At 35.5% G+C, this 24,101-nt stretch overlaps 1 protein-coding gene across 1 annotated transcript in view; it reads right to left on the minus strand.

Moving 5' to 3' along the window:
• CNKSR2 (connector enhancer of kinase suppressor of Ras 2) overlaps window positions 1–24,101 on the minus strand; it is a 191,008-nt gene that overhangs the window by 34,320 nt on the left and 132,587 nt on the right. The window contains exons 13-16 of the mRNA XM_042810178.1: window positions 8,453–8,501; window positions 7,390–7,562; window positions 5,227–5,300; window positions 2,699–2,770 (exon numbers count right to left, since the gene is read on the minus strand). Of these exons, the coding sequence (XP_042666112.1) occupies window positions 2,699–2,770; window positions 5,227–5,300; window positions 7,390–7,562; window positions 8,453–8,501 (368 nt within the window). The remainder of the gene's footprint in view (window positions 1–2,698; window positions 2,771–5,226; window positions 5,301–7,389; window positions 7,563–8,452; window positions 8,502–24,101) is intronic.

Raw genomic sequence — 24,101 nt, forward strand, 5'->3', positions numbered from 1 at the left:
TGTCCTCTTTGATCTTGATCATCTAGTTACATTGAGAAAGAAACTTCTTACCAATTTCAATACTCTGGACTCCAACAAAAAGAGAAACAATACAGTTCAGTTACCATAGGTTCAAGGAAGTTCTCAGACAACCATTCCACATGAAGTTACTGACTGTAACTGCCTAGCTTGACAACTTAAAGAGTCAGCCACAGTTACCAGAGAAAATCAAAACAAATTTATGTATGGTGTCATTAAGAAGAAATACGTGGACTGCTTTCTATAGTAGATCACTTTCTTGGAATAAAAATAAATTTCCAAGGAAGGTGTTTCAGTGAATATATACTTACATTAGCAAAACAGTACTTTGTGTCAGTAAAGGGTATTCTGTCCTTCTCTCACCCAAACTCAATGTGCTATGTGGGTAGAAAGAACAATTTTGCTGCTGTAGCCATGCAAAGGCAAGGAACTTCACAACAATAAAGTTCAGTGATCATAGCTCCCCAGGTTTCTTACAAGCATAGCAATATGGCATAAAAGTAGTAAGAAATGTTGAATAGTGACAAAATCCTTTCATGTTCTACATATACTTTTTTTTTTTTTTAATTACATTATTTTATTCAGAGGTAGAAGGAACTGAATGATCTGTAACTTTCTGTTAGTCTGTTTTAGCAGTTTTCTTCTATTGTTCTGCTTTCCAATATAACAGAACTAAAATGATTGCATGATATATTATTAAAACATCTTGGAAACCTGAAAAAGAACAGAAATTGCTTAAAATAGTCTTATTTACCTTTTAATATACTGATTCTGTATTTGACTCTGGCTAGGTCAGAACATGCTTTTAGATAGGAAGCAATGTCTTTCATTATCTCTGCATTTGAAAGACTATTTTTTAGTAACGCATTTTTTCAGTTCAGTTAATTTGCGTACTTAGTTTATGAAAGTGAACTTCTTTTTCTTACATTATCAATCAAAGAAGATAAAAAAACATATGTTGAAACGGCAATGCCAATTCAGACATAAGAATTTCAAGTAATTCCATAGAGCTTGATGGGGTTACTTGAAATTTACACGTGTATAACATGGAACAAAATTTAGTCTCACTCATTCTAAATAAAATAGTAAGCACAACTGATAAAAAACAATAAAAGACAGCCCATGCTAGGAAGATGAAAACTTACTAGCTCTTATGTTATACTCTGTGCAGTATGTTTTTAATGTACTGATGCACATTTCCTGCTGCTTTCTGATTACTGAAGAGCCACATTCTAATTTTCAGAAGCAAGCCACCTTGTCACACACTGAGGACCTACTGACAGAAGTGATTTATCTGCTGCTGTAGTTCAGAATATGCTGAATAGACCACGTCATTATTCTGTTTGCTGTGCAGCAAACTGCACTTTGAGTGACTGGCCTGACAGATTTATCTAGTAGAGGCAAGTCTAAAATTTTACAAACAAACAAAAAGGTTTTAAGTTTTCTAACTGAGGAGAGACTTTTGAAGTGAGCTTTAGTCGTGCATGAACTTTTGAAAACATTAACAGACGGCTATTTCTAAATAAAAGCAAGCACGGCAGAGTACTGGCATCCTTTTTCAGTCATATATTATCAGTAAAGAACTGGCAGTACAATGAAGTTCCCTGGCCAGGTAGCTGAATCTAGTACACGCAGGACAGATTAAACTGTGATCTTACTAATGTGTTTTATGGATTGGGATTTATCTCATTTTCCTCCTGTTTCAAAAGCACCTCAGCTGGGATGTCTACAAACATTATCCAAAACAGAACAATTATCAGGCTGCAACCATAGATCTTTTTTGTGCCCTATCATATGATGAAAACTACATCCTATGAGTTAACTTCAGTGTATGTTGTGAAAATAAATGAAATGAATTCTCAGATAGATTTGAATAGACATGGGATCTATATTTTTAATTTGCCATTTAAATGAAGTAATAGAAATTGTGTTTATTTTGTGCTGAAGTCTCAATCATTCTGAAAAATAGACCTAAAATACTTAGAGGTAAGCTCAACACACAAAGAAGCAAGACTTAAATGCTTTCTTTTTCAATTTCTTTTTGTTAAAAGCTGATGAGATTTTCCCTGCTAATTTCAATAAAACTGAAATTTCACCTCAAAGTGAAAGTTACATTCATGTTGGTAGCGACAGTCTGCACAATTAAGTCTTTGCTATCTCTAGATCCTATTTCATGAATGGCAGAAGAAAAAAAATCAGTGACTGCTTCTCCAACTTCTTCCAACCCCTCAAATGCCTCAAAGGAGAATAGAAGCATCCTCAAATCAAGCAACATGCGTCTGTGGAGATAGGCTGGGGTGCCAAGTTGGAGATATTCCACCTTTGCAGGTGTAACACAGCTAAGAACAGCTTTACAGAAACCCAGAATTCTTAAATTGTGCTTCTGAGTTATTTTCAAAATTTCAAAGTTTTTTTTGCTTCTTTTTAGAAAGACAAAACCTCGTTTCCAAAAATCTCCAAATGTTTCTTTCAAAAAAGATACTTCTTGCATGAATTGAATGTTTAGCATATGCAGACACTCAGAAATAATGCCACTCTGAACTCTTTTTTTTTTTTTTTTTTTTTTTTAACTACAACCTTCTTAGCTAAACAATTTATCACATTCTAATTCGTAATCACTAGCTTCAAGGAAATGCCTTGCGTAAGGAATGGTTCCTTGAATTTTGCTTAACTTCCTTACCTGTTCATATCATCTAGATGTTCAGCAGCAAAATAAAAACTTTTGATCTTAGGATGGCAGGCTTTGAATGCGCTGTAGAGGAAAAACATAATTATAAAAATGTAATGGTACAACTTTTCTTTTTTTTAATGTAAAGTAGTGTGGTCACCGAGCAATGAGATGAGTCCAGATTTCCTGAGCTGTCGGAAGCCCCCAGACATGACACAAAAATACCACATCCTTGAGTCCTTTGTGTCCCTCTCAATTCAGGATATTCTATAACTTTATGATATTAACATTTAGGATAGTGGCAGATTTCAGTGACTGAAATGTTCTTCACCTACACCTACTTTTGTACGTGTATAAATAGAGACTGTACACTTACTGTGATAGTTTTATGCATTTTGCAATTTTACTGATATATACTGAAGGTGTCAATTTTTACCTCGACTGAAAATTGACCGAAGAATTTATTCAATACAACAGAACATCTCGCAATCCTGGTAATTTATGACATCCCAATGACCTTGATGTTACCTTTAGCTCTGATGACTGAATTTCAAACAGAAAAATATGATGTGATTTACTTTTGAAAAGCCCTTATAAATCAACAATGTGTTCTTGAGGTCATTCTAAGCAATGGGAAATTACATCTCATCTTTTCTTTCCACCAAAGTAATCAACATGATAGGCTGTGAGAATTACTTGAAAGAATTTTGTAACTATGTTGCATGAAGATTTATGGTGAAGCTCTTAAAGATTTAGAAAATGCATCTGACAGTAATTAATAATTGACAACACAGAAGAATCATTTTTGAGAATAGCCTGAAGGTTTTTCCCAAAATAAGAAAAAAATGCATAATACTCCTCAAGAAAATAAGGAAAACTCTAAGCATGATATATGAAAAACATCAGTGGCATTTTTCTGAGAGACAGTGGACTATATGTATATATATGCATATAAAAAAAATAACAATTCTCTCTCTAATCTTTTGCTCTTTAGAAAAATGTTAATGGTGCTCTTCCTGTGTATCATGCTTGCAGAATGTAGCGTGTTTGTATGTGCGTGTACACACACACACGTAGTTACATATACAAAGATATATATATATACATATATATGTTTTTCAGAAACCAGGTATATGAAGTTGAAATCCAGGAAAGATACTGCTACTGAAAGTAGCCTGTAAAAATGAGACAAGAAGCAGTCCTAAACATTAGAGCACGACACAATGTTATGCAAGTGAAAGCAGATGTACAGTGACGTCTGCTCGATTTAAAAAGACATAATCAAGTTACTGATACCCAAAACCTGACTTAAAACTGTTACAGCATCTGCCATCTGGATTCTTACATATTCTTTTTACTTTATCTGTCATCCAAGCAAGGAAATTTAACAGCCACATTTTATGTTCTGCTATCTATCAGATACCAAATCAAGTAAAAAGCAATTTATCAGGATGCATTTCTGAGAAATAGGCTGACTTCATGTCGCTGCCCCAACAAAACATACAAATGAAGCACTTCAGCACTGTAGTCCAAGGACAAAGGACACAGTAAGCTCAAGTTAATGTTTTAATGCTATTTTTATATTCTGTTCTATGAGATCATAATGAAGAGTAGAGTTCACCCTGAAGAGCTACGTAGGCTGACTGGTACAAAATCAGTGTCTTCTTCTTAATTGTATGTAACATAAGATACATTGCTTTGCTTTTGAAATGGCTTTTCTGTACAATTTTCAGTAATTCCACAGTCTTTATAAACTTCAGTCAAACAATGGTAAAAAGCATTAGAAGGAAGCTAAAAAGTTTACAACAGTAAAGACTCTAAGAATACTTCTGTGAGAGTACGCATTCCTCATATCACTAAATATACAGGAACTTGCATCTAAATGAAAAATGGGTTCTGGCAATGGTGCAAATGTGGATACCAGCAAACAAAGATAGGTGAGAAGGAAAGTTACTTTAAAAGTCATACTCTAGATCAAGCCATTCTGCCATTCCCTTGTTTTACTCTGCCTCAGGACCAATATAATAAGCTAGCAGAGTTCGAGATCATGCTAACTAATTTGCAGTTGCATTAAAGATGGATTTTTGACCAGGTTTCAAACAACAAAAATAACAACCAAAAATAACAACCCTCCCTTCTGAAAAGGAGAGGAGTAAACTAAGAAAATAATAATAATGAGACAGAAGCAAGTATGCAGCCTTGTTACTCTTAATTCAAAATAAACTTAAAAAATACCACCACCACCACCAACAATACTAAAATTCACACAGAAAAAAAAACAAAAAACAAAAAACAACCAAAAAAACAACCAAAAAAAAAACCCAACACAAAAATCTCCATTCTTCTTTAAGAAAGATGACGCAGAAACCACACTGAATTTGGCAGTTCTGTATGAACTCATTCTGTGATATAACTAAATGATTATTGTAATGAAGTCAATTATGTCACCGTTTTATAAAGAATGTTCAACTTTGTTTCACTTTTTCTATGGTACTGTACTGCTCCTATTGTATCATTGCATTATTTTTGAACATACTTACTATTTCTTTCGGCATTCACTTGCTCTGTCAATTTTAAATTCAGGTAGACTGATAAATCCTTCCGCTTTTTCATCCTGTAAAGATAGTTCTAAATAGTACTGTTGTAAAGGTGTTAGAAAAAAAAAATCCACATTGAAAACAAAGATATTTGCATTTGCCTGCTTCTTATATAAGCAGTACCAATGTATGCTCTGCTCTGGCAAACCTCCTGTAGAAGTCACTGGGACTTTTGCCAAAGTAGTAAGATCCCTTGGTGTAAAATACCATTTTAAATATCCAGTTTTCTCAAACAATTTCACAGTTGAATGTGCATCTGAAAATATACAAAATGACCAAATGTATGCAGGCAATTAGTTACTGTAATTAAATAATTTCAGGGGAGGATGAACTAATTAGTAAGTAGAAATGCAGCCTACTGTAATGAACAGAAGAAAAAAGTGAAAAAAAACCCCACTATTTAAATAAATGTTGTCATCCTTATACTATATCGCAACTAGGATATGCAATATCACTTCAGCTACTTGTTATCTCTCTCCAACACACAGAGAAGACATCTAACCTTCTTCCTCTGTCTTCTAAAGACTTGCACATAGGTTATTTTATCAGATATTCAATCTGCATTGACTGCACAATTTGAAAGAATTATTTCAAGACACTGACACATCAATACCACAGATTCTCTTCTTTGACTGTTGATGCCTTGGCCTGAGAAATCAACACAGGATCATGAGAGTGAAGCTGCAGAAGACACAACTATATTTTAAGGAATTCCAAAGAATTACATCTTTTTCTCTCAAAATCCCCACAGCTACATGTGCAGTCTATATGATTATTTTCTTTTTAATAAATAAATAAATGACAAAGATCAGCATATGAAACTGCAATGGAGTCATTCTGTGGGAGGTACAAAGTTGTCAGATGTTCTTCATTAGACCTTTTTTTAAAATGAAAATGAAGTTGTTTATAATGAACTTGTTATTATTATTATTTTCTTTTTTGCATAGTTTCCAAAGAAAAAGAACAATTGGCAAGAGCATGGTTAAGTTATCTGTCCATCTGTCACTAAGGCCTCCCTGTACCCTCCCACCTTTTGAATCTTTTGATGAGGAAGATGAGGTCTCAAAAATAACAGCCCCAGAAAGTCAAGGAAACTCAAGGCAGGAAGGAGGCACAGGACCTCAGACCACTGCCTTCTCCAAAGGTACACAAGGCTCATTAGTTCCCCAGGGTCCTTGTCTAGCTGGTGGCTAGTCATTGCATTAGTACTTATGAATTTCTATCCTGATGATGACCTTGTAGGGTAACCTCGGGAGAGAAGATGCGAAGGAGAGAGTTAGGGTTACTGACATAAAGATGGGATGAAGGCAAAAATGAAGTAAATGTGTGGGACAATGGGCTCTGTTCAGAGAACTTCTTTTCTATCTACTCCATCTACTCAGGGAGAAGTTACATTTTAAAAAAATTGTGCATAAATGCTTGCAGTGATTAAAACAAGTAAGGTAGTCCAAGCCTGAGTACACTCACATGTTGGTAATGGTTTTATCTCAGGATACTAGTAGAGTTTAAAATTAAGGCCTTCTACCTGACTGGCAAAAAGCTTTTCTGCTTAAGCTGATATAAATAATCCTGTATGAATGCAAAACATGTCACACAATTAAAGCTGTAAACAATTTAGTTGAGCTGCTCTGATGCTCTTTAAGTTCAGTATATATGAGCCCTGAAATCAGAACAAAAGCTAGAGAAGGAACGGCACGAGAAAACAACTGAAGAAAACAAAAGCATCTTCTGTGATTGCCAGAGCTTCTGGTAATCTCACCATTACATATAAACAGGGAATGCTAGGCAGCATATAATTAAAGTTTACATTCTCATGACTAAACTTGAATGACAACATTAAATAAGCTACTTTTCCCTTTCAATGGCTTGATGACAGATTCATGCTAAAATGGTGAGAGCCGAACTCTGGAAAGTGTGTTTTTAATTCTTGTAGTAAAGGGTAAATCTGAATATTAATTCTTTCTTTGGTAATTTAGGCAGGTAATTAATATAGGGCATAGTTATTTGGGTCTATAAAGCTGCACAGATAAGCCACTGGCTTTCCACAAAACCATGGCATTAACACTACACAGGTTATATGATGAAACAATAAGCATACATGCTTACCTCTTCATTGATATACCAGTAGAGAGATGTGTCTTTCAGGACAAACCAGTATTTTTTCCATTTCTGGGAGAAATAACTCTTAGCATCTTTCTTTTTCCAAAGCCAGCCTTCGCAGTCTCCTCGGCCAAGATCTTTACAGGAGATCCTTCTTTTGCTTTTACCAGGAATAGGAGCTGAAAATGACAAATTGTTGTGAAAGCATTTGACTCGTCCCTTATGTCAACAAGTTAGCTACAAAGCACTACAAATTTGCTTCACAACATTAAGGAAAAATTTCAACCTTCATTTTCTGTTCCTAAATTACTACAAGCCTTTTATTAAAGTCTATGTGAGACAACACAGCTTAAAATAAACAAAACCAAAACAATGTTCAACACCTTACAGAGCTCATATTCTAAAGCTGTGACCAAAAAACAAACAAACAAACAAACAAAAAAAAAAAAAAAAAACACAGAAAGAGAAGATGTTTTTGAGAAAAGAAAGGAAGAAAAATGGTTATTTATCATTTTCAGCAAATTAGTATTTCATGTCAGATTAAAGCACACAGCATATAAACTGACATATTTCACACCTGGCTACTAATTCTACAATATTTTTGTGAAATAAAACTAGGTAAATACTTAATTGGTATTCAAAAACCTGTCTTTGAACCTCCTTTTGCAGCGGAACATTTCCCGAGGCCTTTGTACTTCTAAATCAAAGGAAAACAGTTTACCATGATATAATTACCAGACAACTTAAGTAACGATAAACAACTGCAGTAAGGCATTATGTGGATACAGCTGCAAAAACAGCCCTGTCCCCAAAGAGGCTAGAATGTAAATATTGAAAAAAAATAAATAGTAGCAGTATGATGATAAGGTAACAGGCTACTATAAGACTTCCATAGCAGACTAATAGTTTATCAGTACGATGTTCAAGGAACTCAGTATATTTCTGTTCAACTGAATTACTCATTTGACTGGAGTAAAAAAGTTCTAGTTGGTCTAAGGTATGTGTAGTGTAAACACTGATGCTTGCAATTCTCTTCCTACCAACATATGAAAATAAATTTATTTTTTACCTTTGTTTTTCTTTTTACTTTTCTGCTGTAGAGAAGATTGCTGAAATGTCTAGAAGAAAATCAAAACAAAAGAAGAGATAATGCAGCGCTTATATTCAACCACATGCTATCATAAAAGAACATTGCGAGTGCTGAAGTCATCTTCAGGTAACAACATCTTCAGCTAATAGCCTTCAAGGCCAAAAAGATGTCAGTTTTGGTTGTAAAAAGGTCATACGTTCATAAGACTGTAAAACAAAAGCACCTGGTTAAGAATACTAATGTAGACTGCAAATTAATCTGCCATTAACAACTGAAAATTCTCTGTATAATGGTCCCTTATTTCTAATTCTAATAATAAAAGAGAACATGTCTCTGTTTCCTATGATAGTAAAGCTATACAGCTCTTGCATTTATAATAAATGGTCTCATCTTCCTGACATAATTGCCTTAGTTAGTTGCTTTTAGTCTAAAGGCATTTACATTGTGATCATTAGGACATCAGATATTTTTGTTCAGAAATGAATCTAATATTTAATTATGGTCAATTGCAACAGTGAAGAATTCTCACAGATCTGTATTTTGAAATAGAAACTATTTTTCTTTTTAAACCAGATTTGACTGAAAGTGTTTCTCTCCAGTTGATCCAGCACCATGAACAAACCCACTGCCTTGGAAATAAGACAGGTTGGAAATTGTTCCTGAAGTTTCTAGATTATTAAAAGCAGCAATGCATATTAACACATTTTATGATCTGTTAAAAACTTTAGACTCAGATAATCATCATCACTACAGTGAATTAAATAATTCTGTATTTAATTATTCTGAACATTTAATTTAACACAGTTTTAATTGTTTTGAATTTTAATTGTACATAAAGATAGACAAATTACGTTTGTGCTGAAACCAAGAAATGGCCACACTATAGCATCTGAATATTAAAAATTCTTACTGCAGCATACAATGAATCAATACAAAAAATTTTTCTCAAGACAAAAAAAATATTTTTCTCTTATTACTGCTCATGAGTGCACAAGGAAATCTCGAGTTGGAAGGAAGCCACAAGGATCATCGAGTCCAACTTCTGGATCCACACAGCACCACCCAAAATCCATACCCTGTGTCTGAGAGTGTTGTACAAATGCTGCTTGCAGTCTGGCAGCTTGGGGCTGTGGCCATTGCCCTGGGAAATGTTTTTTTTTTGTTTTTTTTTTTAAACCAAAATATTTATAAGCAACATGTATTAGTCAATACCATTCATGATATGGCACGGTACGCACCTCCAAACTATGGCAAGTAAGGATGAAATCTAAAAATGTTTATTGTGGAAATCACCAAATGTTATCTGCAGCCTCTCTACAGTTACTAGAAAATGAATAAAGCCATTTTCTCAATGTCATTTGGAATCTCAAAACAGTGGAGGATGTATGGGTCTTCTGGAGCTCCTGTCCTACATCCTGCTTAGAAAAAGGCTTGTTTTAAATTGGTGCCAATGGCAGATTATGTTCTTCAGGGTCATCTCCAGCCTATGTCCAACTGTCTCCAAGTAGGCAGACTTCACACTCAAGTGACCTGTCCCAGTACTGACCATCATAATGTTTCCCCCTCTACAGCTTAGTTCTGTGATGTGGCAAGTGTAACATTAACACAAATAACACTTTTTAATACCACAAATCCGAAAAATATGGATTCACACAGAAACCAGAAATCCAACTGTACTAAAGCCATTTTACTGCATGATAATGTTCATTCACCTACTCACAAGGCTGGATTTCAACACATGTATACTACATTTTGGTTCTGCTACAATCTGAGCTTTGAGCAACTATTTTCTCATACATCTTGTCCTTGTTTCCAAGAACTCATCTCTCCTACTAATTCTGAAAGCAAACATAAAATTAAATGGAAAATAGCATTCTATATAAAAGGAAATTGTTACTAACTCAAAAAATAGATGAAATGAAAACAAAACTGCCACTGAGAAGATGAAATAGATTAACATCTTAACCCAAATGGAAATTTTCACTCCTGAAGAAAACTTGCAACTGTTTATTCAAATTCTGAATGACACGTTTTTCCGTTGCCCAAAATACAATTAGCAAAACTTTGCATTACCCAAAGAAAGATGACATTTGATGCAAAGCTCTCTTGAGTACGCAGAGCCTCGGTTATTTGAATTTAGTAATTTTCTGCCACAATACAATTGCTTGCACTTGTGTTTAATAATAAACCTAAAATAAATCCTCTGACAAAAGCACATGTATGCAGAACGTCAGAGAAACATTTTATTCATATATCTATATATCTATTTCTGCTATTAGCAGCTGCCAAAGCACATGTTATTTCAAGAGAAATAAAACATTATCTATAATAGGGATTACAGCTATGTTTCTGTGTTTGGTTGCTTTTTTTTTTTTTTTTTTTTGACAAAGGTGGTAGCCTTCCTCTTGATAGTATTTCAGTCTGCCTGTTCTGAAGGCTTGGCTGCAGAATCCCACCAGCCATTTGAGATTTCCTTGTGCGCACCTGAACCATAACAGCTGCAAATGATCATTACTGAACTTGCTATGTGGATTCTATTTACTGTCACACACTTCAAAATGGTTGACAGAGTTCTCAAAGCCCATCAAAAAACTGCATAGGAGTAAATAGCAGTGTGCCCTGGGGTATGTACACTTCACTGTGCTTTTAAGATTATAGTGTGGTATTGCAGCTGCAGAGTAAAAAAATTCTAGGTGGGAGTTCACACTAAGAAAAGAGGTCACCAACAGTTTGTAATTTTACTGGTTGCTTTAGCAAGAAAGTAATCACGTATAGAAGCACAGTTCAGAAAAACAGCAGGCATGCAATAACACTCTAGCGTTACAGTATGTACAACATAAAGCTTTCAAGAAATCGAGAAATGAGACTTTCAGGTTTTTCTCTCATCCTCAAAATCTACTTTCAGTTTCTTGAATAGTACCAAGACTCCTGTATATTTGATCAAAAGGGATGCAAAACTGAAAGCAAACAGTAAATATTCAGAAGCCTGAACATGTGAATAACTATTACGGACTACTTAGCAGTAATTTGATAGCTCTCTGTATCAAAAACTTACTTAAATAAAAACATTAAATGATTTAAGTTTCAATGAATGCATTTATTTCATGGCAAATAGGAAAGTTAATAAAGTAATCAATATTAATTTGGAGTGAAACTGCTATCCAAAGAGATGGATATTTGATAAAACTCAAACTGCAGTAATAGTTAGGAAATTCTATTTGATACCTAAAATGAAAGTAGAAGAAAAATGCATAACAAAGGGTTATCAAAACTACTGAATGGGGCTACTATTTTTTCAGAAATTTGAGAAGGAAGCCCAAAGAATTAGGGTCAAACTATTCCTCTAATACCTATGCAAGAGCTTCTCTAATAGCTAACATATATATGCATGAGACCAAAATAATGTGACACCCATGTCCAAAACTTAGACAAGCCCAAAAAAATCATGAGGAGTCCTTCATTGTAACAGAATATACAGTTCTGCTACAAAAGATCCTAACTGAATCTTCTCTGAAGATCTGGATTAGACATAGAAATTAGTGTTAAATATGATGGCTCCTAAAGTCTTCATTCAGATGTTTATTTCTTCATTTTTCTTTAGGGATTCTCCAGTTAATCATTTTGGAAAGCAGGAAGTGAGAAACAGGTTATGAGAATAATAAACTCCAACTCTTTTACTTGGGCTCATTTTGATTTGGAAGGAAAATAGTAGATATCTTTATTGCTTGTTTTTCCTTTTGAAAGCTCAAGTCAAATCCAATTTTTCTGAAGCTGCAAGTTTAGACATTAAGGAACTATTTACAGTCATACACTCCACTCTCTGTCAGTGTAAGATAACTTTCTCTAGTTTCAGCAAAGTAGCTTGCAACATTTCTACTTACTGTAACTTTTGTCTGCAGATGGAGAAGCTGATATCTGGAAAAAAATAGTAAACTGGTGCTGCCTATTTTTGGGCTTCTCACACTCAATAACTTGACCTCATTGACTATGCTGTGTTTCCACAGTTCTGATGAACTAAACATACATGTTTCTCTTAGTGAGATATGTACACCGTGTTTCTTGGTGTATGGAGATCCAAAATTTTGGGGAAAAAAAAAGAAAACCATGTATTCCCAATGACAGTATTATGCTTTTTGGCTTGTTATATTATTTAGCCTCCATTAAGAGCTAATGACAGATAGCATTATTTTCATAGATGCTTAAGCAAAACAGTTTTAAAGAACTTTGCTACAAAGGCGTGATGAGAGAAGACCTCTGGGAACTCAGAATGGTTCTGAAAGCAAACTGTAAATCAGCAGCAGAATTGCATTCGCAATAGATAACTACTTTGTTTAGAGCAAGGCCAAGTATCGACCTGTTGTTACATTTTGGTCTTGAAACAAGAAGAGATTACTGTCAGCAATGAAGCCAGCTGAGTTCACACAGGGCATCTGCAAGGCATTTTTTAGAGATGAAGCTGAACAGACAGGACTTTAGCAGCATAGAAGTGATGAGGCATGAACTAGTACTTTGAAGGAGCCAGTTATCGTGGCTAAGGATCAGATAAACTATCTAAGGGTGAAAATATACTCAACAGGAATCTACTAAAAAGTGGGATAAGGAAGGACTGGACTCCAGATTATGATCCTATTCAGGAAGGCAAAAACAAAAATATGTCACAGGCTTGTTTGAATTGCCTTGTGCTGACTGGACTTCAGGGACTGCTAACAAAGAACAACTGCAAAAAAATTTTATGTTTGGGAAATCTGATTTGTAAGATTGTGTGGGATGTTTTTGCTACAATATCTATATACCACTAATCCTGATTATTCCAATTTTTTTGTGTGTGTATGTTATATTTTGCCAATTGTGTATTATTTTAACTTGAATTCTGGACTTTGAACCTCTCATATATTCAACATCCTCTAATTTATCTGTGGCTACATGACTTTAGCATCTATTTAATTGCTAGAAACGGTACCAAGTGGCACTAAATTGCAAATAAACTATTTTTAACATGCTGCAAGAACTCGAGTTTACAAAGTTATTCAAAAAGCAGTGCTTCATTCTGGATAGGTAAAATGCAAATGCAATACATAGGATGACCCATTTGCAAGAAAATCTAATACAAAAGCATAGCAGTGAATTTATGAAAGCAGAGACAGAAATCTTCCTAAACTCAAGTCACAGGCTGATGACAAAACAGTTATTGTACGTAATTCATAAATCCATAGTGAGTTCGAATCGAAAGTGATTTATAGGCAAAGGACATGAGAGCTGATTAACAGTGTCCTGAAACCTTCAGTCTCACCTCCCAGTAGCAAAATTTATTGAATCAAATCGATCTCTCGATGCTTAGGTAATGCAGACTTCTGCCTTCCCTTCACAGCTCTCTTTGCTCTTGAGAACCCTCTATAATAAAATACCATACCTGGATTTAAAAGGACAACATTCACTAAGTTTCTATCTAAGACATTTTACACTAAAGCACAGTATGAACATTACATACGAATAGACCTCTAAAAGTGAGGTTTTGTAGTACAAGGAAAATAACATCAAAAAGCTAGAATTTCTACAATAAATATCCTGTGGATATTTCTCTTTTAAATTGCGGGGACTTCAGACAGAGAGACACATGAATCACTGGTTTGTCAAATGAGTGATGAGGCACAGACACATTAACAGTCACTGGAAGAATTGATCTCACAATTCATTACTTGGAACGTTATACCACACAATATTTTCTTGATTCCCCATTTTTACATTGATTCAGAAATGCAAAAATGCCAGAATTTTTTGTAAGGTCTTTCAGTGCTAGGGCTAAATGAATGTGTACTTGCAAAAGTCAAAGCTTTTGTGGCAGCAGCCAAAAAAGCCCATGGCTAATGAGATAACCAATGATCCTAATTCCTGCACCTTTTCCTTCCCCACAGGAGCTTTCAAAAGACACCTAGGAAGTACTAGAAGCACAGTGTGTCAGTCATCATATATAGCTACAGCTCTGACTGGATCCCTATATTTTTGGAGCTACAACCACGACCCCACAACACACACAATTTGTGTATTGACAGGAACATTCTAAGAACTTTTTACTGTAAAATATGTAGCCATCAACACGAAAGCTGTCAAATTTCTAGCTTCCACTCTTGATATGGTTACGTTGTGCAGGATCTTCTCCTTATTACATAGTGTACAAGGGCCGATAATATCAAAGGTGCCTTATCCAAGAAGAATATGCTAGACAAGACTGTGGTTGTCTGAAATGTGATAGCAAGCACAGATTTTCTCTTCAGGAATTCTTATTCTTTCTCTCATTGTCAATTTTTTCTTGAGATATTGGGGTACAGTGCAGCAAATGTTACATGCAAGGGACGTTTTGCACTAGTTCATGCCAAGTTGATAGCACAATACATGTAAACTTAGGCAATCCAAAAAGGTTTTTTTGTTGTTGCTGTTTGGTTGGCTAGGGTTTTTTTGTTTGTTTGTTTTTTCATTTTCAGACCATATCAAGAAAATTATATCATACAGTGTTTCTACACAGAAAGATCTTCCTTTTGGTCATTAAGCCATGGGACTCTAATGGAAAAATGGAAGCGGTAAAACTTCTGGACAATTTCAAATGTAAATAAGAGTATTCATATTCCCACAGTGTCTTTACTACTGATAGAACAAGGACTGTGTCATTGCTGCCTGAAGCAAATAAAGATAAAAAGTTCAACTAGACAAGTGCTGTTTATTAGAATAACTTATTCTGAAATCATTCTTCTCTGCATCTACTCTGAAACATGTAATTTTAGTACCTGCTTTATTGACAGTAAGTCTAAAGAAAGAAAGGAAAAGTTCAAAAATTGCATTTAGTCCTTAGTGGCAAAAGACTGTGATGCATCAGTTGTTACATCACAGTGTAGATTTCAACTGCATTCACTTAAGAAGGAGAAATAAACTTAATTATCACCCATTAAAGAATAGTATTGAATCCTTTATTTTTATTTCTACCCCACAGTAGATTCATCTCTTACTGACTTAAACAGTTCAGTCAGAGAATCAGAAAGTGGCTGAAGCAGGAAGGTACCTATGGAGATCCTCTCCTGTTACTCAAAGCAGAGTCATCTAGAGCAGGTTGCTGAGCCATCTCCAGTTGAGCTTTGACTATCTCCAAAACCAAAAACTCCACAAACTCCCTGGGCAACATTCTCCAATGTTCAACCATCCTCACAGTCTTTTTTATGTTCACGCAGAAATTGCCTTCTTTTTTCCAATGCCTCTAATTCTTCCATGAGGCATCAGCTCACTATGCACGTGTCCCAGAAACCTCGTGGATTACTTGCACTGCCCCTCCAGGAGACATCAGTCAGTCAAGCAAACTTCTGTTCCTCTTACAACACCTAGATCCTTATCATGAAAAGGAGTAAATTCACAGCTCTCTCCCAATAGTGAAACTTCAGATTGTCCCTCTGCCTGATCTCTCTTTCCCACTGCTCAGCCTTGCTTTGTGACAGAGAAAGATGCGAGGTACATTAACTCTCTAATAAATGAGAAAACTGCTTCAAGGAAGACAAACTCTTGGAGTTTACTCTGTTAGCACTCAGGCATAATATTCTTCCAGTCAGAGAAACAGAAAACTCATTTTGACTTCCAAAAATATTAACTTTTTGGTGAAAAATCGATAAAATAGAAAATTGCACTCTTCTGGGACTATGAAGTTGCAAAGATTTTGATAAAAGAGGAAATGAAAGCTCTGAGAAAACTCCTTGTGGCCTTCCACAATGGAGAAGCTCATAAGCAGGAGGGAGACTGACTTTATACATGGCCTGATAGTAGTAGGACAAGGGGGAATGGCTTTAAACTAAAAGGGGATATTTAGGTTAGACATTAGGAGGAAATCCTTTACTCAGAGGGTGGTCAGGCACTGCCACAGGTTGCCCAGAGAAGCTGTGGGTGTCTCATCCCTGGAAGCATTCAAGGCCAAGTTAGATGGGGCTCTGGGCAGCTTGATCTAATGCCTGATTTAGTGGTTAGCAATCCTGTCCACACCAGAGGGACTGGAACTAGATTATATTTACGGTCTCTTCCAATCCAAGCCATTCTGTGATCCTAGGAGCACACAGGTATGCACAGAAGAAACAGTCTTATTAGAGAACATGAAAAAGACAGTCACCAAAATGATTTTTCTGCTCATCTTTAGAAGAGAATACATACAGTGCCAAATTTGCTCTTTTCAAGTGGTGAAATATCTGTACTCTTTATGAGGAGAAAATGTTATCTATTGATTAAATCACTATTAAGAACATGTTATATCCATTTCCAAGGCTTGGATATTTCCCTGCATTTGTACCCCTCAGGACTAAAATGATATTTCCAGAAAGCAGTCCTTTGTGTCTCTCTGCATCACAATACCAGGAACAGCTTGCTGTCTTGGCTGTAGTAATAGTTACAGTTGTACAATAATAGGTTCTTCAATAGAAGGCAAGTTTCCATGGGAAAATGCGAGAAAGAGTATTTGTAAGTTGGCCCTTAAACATTCTGTTAAAATTCATGCCTAACACTTCCATTGTATCCATGAATTAAGGTAGAAAAGGAATAGTTCATTCTGGGATACAATGATGAAATTTTGTAAAATTTCCTCTAAATATAAGATGAAAGATATCTCAGGAAGAAAGAACATTATGTCTTCTTAATTCTATGATGGCTATGTTTTTTACACTCATTCTAAAGTCAGCATTCACAAGTGTTAGAAATACTATGTACTGGGGTTAATCTGAAAACAAAAGGATATACTTCAGAAGTGAACAGAAAGCAGTTATTACTGTATGAAGAATATGAGGGTTTTTTTCCTTCCATGGTGCAGTAACAGAGACAGATTGGCTGACTCACAGATCAGTGCTAAGCAACAGGCAATTCTTCACAGTACAGCAGAAACACCTTATAAAATAGCTTCTGTTCAGAAGACACACTGCTGCAAACTACTTTCCTTGCAGATATAACCATACAATTTCCCACTGTATGTGTCAACAGAAGGCCCATAGGGACTGCAATCATGCAAGTGGGGCAGAGGAAGGGGGTAAAGACTCCTGCTGAATCAAATCCACCACTTCGAATACTCAGTTGTTCAGAAGCAATTGCATTGCTTGTCAAAGCATTCTGATAAAACTGTGCTCTGAAAGGGGCATCTGCTCCCCCTTAGTTGAAGCAACATTCAGATGTTAACAAAGTCAGATTTCATGACGCATGCCAGTCAGTGTCCTTGATTCACTGCTTTCATAATCGTGGTCTTTCTGTTGTACAAAAAGAAGTATGGAGAGGAGCCAGTTGAGAAGTCAAGACCTAGATCTCTCTTCTCATAGATGTGACACTCCCCACAATATTGCAGTAATAACTCATGCTGGGTCCCCTCTGTGCAAAGGCTAACAAATGCTTCTCTGCTACAACATGCCATGCTTAATCTCTTCTTTATCAAAGGGGAATAATTCAGGGACTAAAACACTTATTCTGCATTAGAAGAAATCTCTCAACTGTGCTATTGTGATTGTACCAACTACAGTTAATGCAGCTTACTGGTGCACTAACAATGCTAATACCTACAAAGACATAAGTCTTCTATCAGGAAATAAAGCCAGGATGCAACACAAAATGATTAAATGAAATAGATAACAAAACAAACAAACAAAAAAACCCAACACAGAACAGGGATGTGAAAGGAAATTAGGAAATGTTCTGAGCTGGAAGATTTATTGGTCTATAGATCTACATCTCTTGACAGTGCAAAATCACACTTTCAGAGCATTATATCATATGCAGTAGGGGATAAATCTATACTGGCAAAGTTGGACTAGATGACCTTTTCAGTAACAGCCTCACTTTTGAAGAATTTCCCAGCTTCATCATAGAAAGAGATTATAACAGGCCATTTTTTTCCTCATGGTCAGAAGTGAGAGAAGATAACAGAGTAAATTTAAGGTAGAACATTTTCTACAAGAGTCCATTTGTGCTTCATGACGACCCATGAACCAATCTCCACAATGTTTTGCTGCAACAGAGATTCTAGATTTTACTAAAGATTACAGGTCATATAGAAATATATGCAAAATCTCCCATACCCAGTACCTTCAATTTTCATTTTAGCAAGCAGTTCCCCAAGAAGAGAAAACTCATAGTTTCAACTGGTTCTTTTAAAGAAAAGCAATGCAGATATGCAAGTATTCTCTCATCAGTGACAGGAATAACATTCCTTGGGAAGAATGCAGGTAATATTACATATATTTAAAATAATTTAGAAATCCCTCCTGATGATATAAACTATTTCACAAACTGTATGCACAAACTGTAGAAGCCACATTGTACATCCGCTCTCTTAAATCTTGAGTTCAAATGAGTGAAAGTCTAGAACTGTCAGAACAAATGTAAGATTACTGAGACTCTTTTACAAGATTATTTCAATTAAACAGCAGTGTTACATCAGAAACGATGCCTTACATCTGGGCAAGTTGCTATTTAATTTACTAGTGAAATCTCTGTTTTACCACTCACTTCCAACTTATTTTTTTCACCATGAGCACAGTCAAGCAATGGAACAGACGGGCCACAAGTTCATGCAGTCTCTATTTTTGGAGGTTTTCGAGACCTGACTGGTCAAGGCCTTGAACAGCTTTGTCTGACCTCGGAGCTGATCTGCTTTAAGCTGAAGACTGTAGCAGAGATCTTCTGAAGCCCTCCCCTATGCACCTCATACCGTTTTTTTTTTCTTCTTCTTTGTTTGTTTTTGTCATACTTATTTTTATCTTATGGCAAATTCACTAGGAATTAAACCGTTCACTTTCTGGCAGACTAATCATAATTTTGCTCCTTTTCCTCTCCTCTGTCCAACATTTTTTCTTAGAATTAAGGCAACTGCTCAGTCACTCACTCAGTTTACCACCTTCTACTGATGAGGACCAACAATTCCATATTTGATCATGGAGTTTAATATGAGAGTTGAAAGTAATGCATCTTATTTGATTATGCTGGCCCACAAGGGAGAGGCAGATGCTGGTGATATGGCAATAGAAGCTCCCACCAATATTCCTCTACATTCTGTAGCCATGTGAAAGATGGCAGCAGAGGGGCAGTCAACAAGACGACAGCTGACATGGAAGTGAAGATGAAGCAAAGGTATGTCACTGAATTCCTTCATGCAGAAAAAATGGCACCTGCTGACATTCATTGAGGCTTGCTGAATGTTTATGCTGACCGATCAGTGGATGTGAACATAGCAAGGCAGAGGGTAGTGCATTTCAGCAACAGTGCCATCATAACAGCTGTGAAACAGTGGGTCACGTCTACTGGAACAGATTTTTATGTGTGCAGCATGCAGGCTCATATGGGCTTCTGTAATTAACAACATAATTACTATTTTTTCTTAAACATGGAATCGTTTTGCTTGGAAAAGATCATCAAGACTGCAAAATGAACCTGACCTACTGGGTCCCAGCACTAAGATATGTTCCTTATTGCCACATCCATATGTCTCTTCTATTTCTCCAGGGATGGCAACTCCACCACTTCCTTGGGCAGCCTGTTACAATAAGCATCCTCTAGGTGAAGAAATTCTTCTTAATATCCAATCTAAACCTTCTCTGGTTCATTTGAGGCTGTTTATTTGTGATCGATACCCTCCTAGCTACAACCTCCTTTCAAGTAGCTGTAGAGAGCCATGAAGTCTCTCCTCAACCTCCTTTTTTCCAGACTAAATGGCCCCAGATTCATGAAGGCACTAGATAAGAGTTCTCCATTCTGTTTCTTTATCTTGTCCTTTTTACCCTTACTGATTTTTTAATTACAGTTCTTTCCAGTTGTCTCTTATTACAGAAGTTCTTCTATGGGCTATACTAGAGGAAGTTGACATGAGAAATGGACACGAGCTAGATGCTTATGATGCTACAGCAAAATTGGGTGTTCTGTATATGTGAATAATTTTACCAGCACCTTTGCCTCTGAAGTTTTTGAAAGAATTTCATGTTATTCTATAACTTCATAAGCCTACTCAACTCTGTTTCTACTGCAGAATGTTAAGCACCTTCTACTTTCACACACATGGATCTAGATACTGGTGCAGACTTATTTCCATGTTCCATGCCCATTGTTGAGAAAATTAAGAAGGGCTTGAAGCTGTAGACAGGCCAAAGTGCTCTCATTCACCTTCATAAGGCTACAGAAAATGAAGTAAAATAGGACCAGCATTACAAAGAATAGAATGTCAATATAGTATCTACTCTGGTCACCTTCAAAGAGGGATATCCCATTGTTTGATTTTGACCGGAGTCAAGCTGTGCTGTCCCGGATCTTTACAAACATTTGAGTACTTGAAAAGAGATCAGACATGCCAGAAGTTCAGACTATTGACTTGTCCTGCTGAGCTGCCTGCCTGGGAATCTACTTGGAGCACAACCTCACAGAGTACTTTTGAGCAGTCTAGACACAGTGACAAATATTTCAATTTTTCAACTTCTCTTTGCTCATGAATTTTAACAGTACATATACTATTTCCAGTTGAAGTTTCTGTTTTCCTGCCTTTATACTGGAAACAAATGGATATAAAATTGTACTTAGACTGCAGAGAAGCTAATTTCTAACAAAGAAGCAGGGCTTTATAATTCTTTCTATGGTAGTAGGTAGTCTGATTTTTTTCATAATTATGAACTATTTAAAAAACTCTTTATGAATATTATTTAATTTCTGGACAGTGGAATTTTTTAGCTGAAAATATACAACTGACAGTGCTTATGAATTTTAACTCAGCAAGCATCATTTTTTTAATCAATTATTTCTTATGAGTTTATTTTAAAGAAGGAGTTTAAGGCTTCCTTTAATGACAGTAGATACATGCTCAACCATAGCCATTCTGCAAGTTCAGTATTGTATTAATAAAATATTTAAATGGAAGTGAAAAATCATAGAGAAGAAGCAATGCTATTTTGAATACCAACAAAAAAAAAGAAGGATATATTTATGGAAAATATTTTTCACTATGCACTTAAGTTAAACTGGACTTTGATACTAATGGCTGGACTACTTCTACAGTAATCAACAGCCTGATTATATATAATGTGAAATTGGGGGGGAAAAAAAGAGAACCTTCATTTTTAAAGACTGCTGTAGTTGGACTACATACAATTTAAAGGAGAAAGTGTACCAACTCCATCTGTCATAATGGTGTAATGGCATTCTAGATTTCAGACACCTACTTAAAATCTGTGCAATTGAATTTTCAATTTTTTCTTTGAAGTACTCTTTTTTTTTCCAAGTATCTAATCCAAACATTTTTTCCAAATATCTAAACCAAACATTTATCAATCTTTAAATGCTGCAGTGCTTACAATTATAACAAGCTGCTAGTTTCTTTCTTTTGTGGCTTTTATTTTTCTTGTAGACTGCCTTCCATTACATAGTGTTTATTAGACACCATTTCTATTCAGAAGATTTCTGCAACAAATTGATGGGTAGCTTGTGCATACATTTATTAGAGAACTCATATGCATACGTTCTGCACTCTTTATACTACAATTAAAAGGTTTCATAAATACATGCCTATTGGATTCAAGATTTTTTATAAAAGATGTATGCACTTCACATTCAAGTTTCCTTCCTTTCAGGCTTTTTGCAGAGAAGAATAAGAAAAGTAAGTGAAAAAGAACAGCTTAGACAAAGTAGCTTTTGAAGTTTTCAAAATGAGGAACTTCGGATAAATTGTCCTCTATACTGATAGCATTCAAATATGCACATTTTGAATTGAATTTATAAAAACCATTTTCCTGTATTTTTTGCTGGGTGGGAAGCATGAAATATCTGGAAATATGTATCACCCAAGTAGAAAAAACCTTATTTTTCTTAAAAGTTACTGCCTCAATTTCCAATTTATCTCATTATCAGCTAAAAATTGATTTTTGCAACAGACTCATAAACAAATGTTCTTCATTTACAGTAGGTTCAGTGAGATGACTGCAACCAATTGAATTCTGCTTGTTCAGGCAGATGCAACCCACCGGATCTGCTGAGCAAACACACTGGATTGAACTGGTACAGACACATGAGTACCTCATGACAAGTCGCAAGAAGACTGAAATTACAACCCTCACTAAATCCCTCAAACTCATCGCCTCAGTGTCCCCCCAGGGAAAGTGGAAGGGAGAGTGCATGGCCTTCTGTAGGTGCCCATCACAACAACTACTGAAATTATTGATTAGATTTAAGAGCCATTGACATGTGTGCTGATCATGCGAGGAGTTACACATTGCTAAAGAAGAAGAAAATAGGTTTGTTAAATGTGCACAAACTTAATTGAATTTGAAGGGGAAAAAAAAGTGACTTTCATTTTATTTCTCCTTTATTTAAAGCAAAACTGAGACATTAAGCATAATGCATGTACAGGCGTACATGACCCTAAAAAATACCTTCAGCAAAATGAAACAAATCCTTAATTTCTTTCTTGCATCTGATCCTGAACCACTTGTTACTGATGTGTGATCCTCAGAGAGTAACTCTTGCTAATAAACTAACTTTACTTTCAAGTACAATTCAAGTCACCAAGAAATTAATACCTAGCTTAAACAATTTTAAATAAACTGGTTATCAGCAAAGCAAGAAGATAAAAACCTCTTTTTGGTTCTTTTTCCTGTGACAAGCAATTCTTTAAGTATTGCTGATACCTACATTAATAAATGAGCATACATCAGAAAAGGTAAAGGGATAGGAGGCAGGAATGGTGAGGGAAAAAGGGCAGTAATATAAGTTTGCTGGTGTACATTTGAAAACAGTTTGTAAGCAAGGCTGTTTTTTCTTGTATAATCCTTTGCTACATGCAATTTTCTCTTTCTATAGCAGCATTATTCCCAGATTAACAGGAAAGCGTATGGATCTGGATAAGGGCTTTATTATTAACTTGACGCAGAACTCCTTCTGACTCATGACATAATCCCCCTACTAAGTAACCACATTATTTTCCTGTAACAAAAACAAAGCACAATGTACCAAGGAAATTCCTATACAGAATAATATAATGAACTTAAAATACTATAATCATGTGTCAGAGCTTTCATCTCTTATGCCCCAAAGGTCCAAGGCAATTTTAACTGCACCGTTTTGTATCTACAGTAATAGATTAGTCTGAACACCTGTTTGCACACTAGATTAGCAGCAGCTCAAAGTTTGCCTTGGCTTAATAAAAACATTAATGCTCCATGTTAGTATCTCTTCAGCAGTTTTGAAAAAGAGAATAGAATGCAGAAACAACTTGCCTAGAAATCAGTGTATGCTAGAAGTGTTGCCCGCAATGGAAAACAAAACAAAACAAAGCGGAACAGAGACTATCTATATGAGAATTTAACATTTCTGCAAGCAGATACAAGAGGTGATTATTTCACAGATATAACGCATTTTTTTGTTTTTTTTTTGCTTTTTTGTTTTGTTTTGTTTTTGTTTTTGCTTTTATACTGTTTATATCGGTTACATTCTGTGGATACAGATAGAAGCAGTTCATTTTTTAAGGCCATTACTGAAATGCTCCTTTGACTACAATGTTTTTGATCATCACAGCAGGTCTATGCCATAAGAATTCCTAAAACCAGTAATTTAATGGAAATTTAGTATACTGATGGTCAAGAAAATGTTAGACTAC

This window comes from Centrocercus urophasianus, unplaced genomic scaffold, assembly GCF_019232065.1.
Source record: "Centrocercus urophasianus isolate 14NV4802_14NV808 unplaced genomic scaffold, USGS_Curo_1.0 seq_12, whole genome shotgun sequence".
NCBI classification, from domain to species: Eukaryota; Metazoa; Chordata; class Aves; order Galliformes; family Phasianidae; genus Centrocercus; species Centrocercus urophasianus.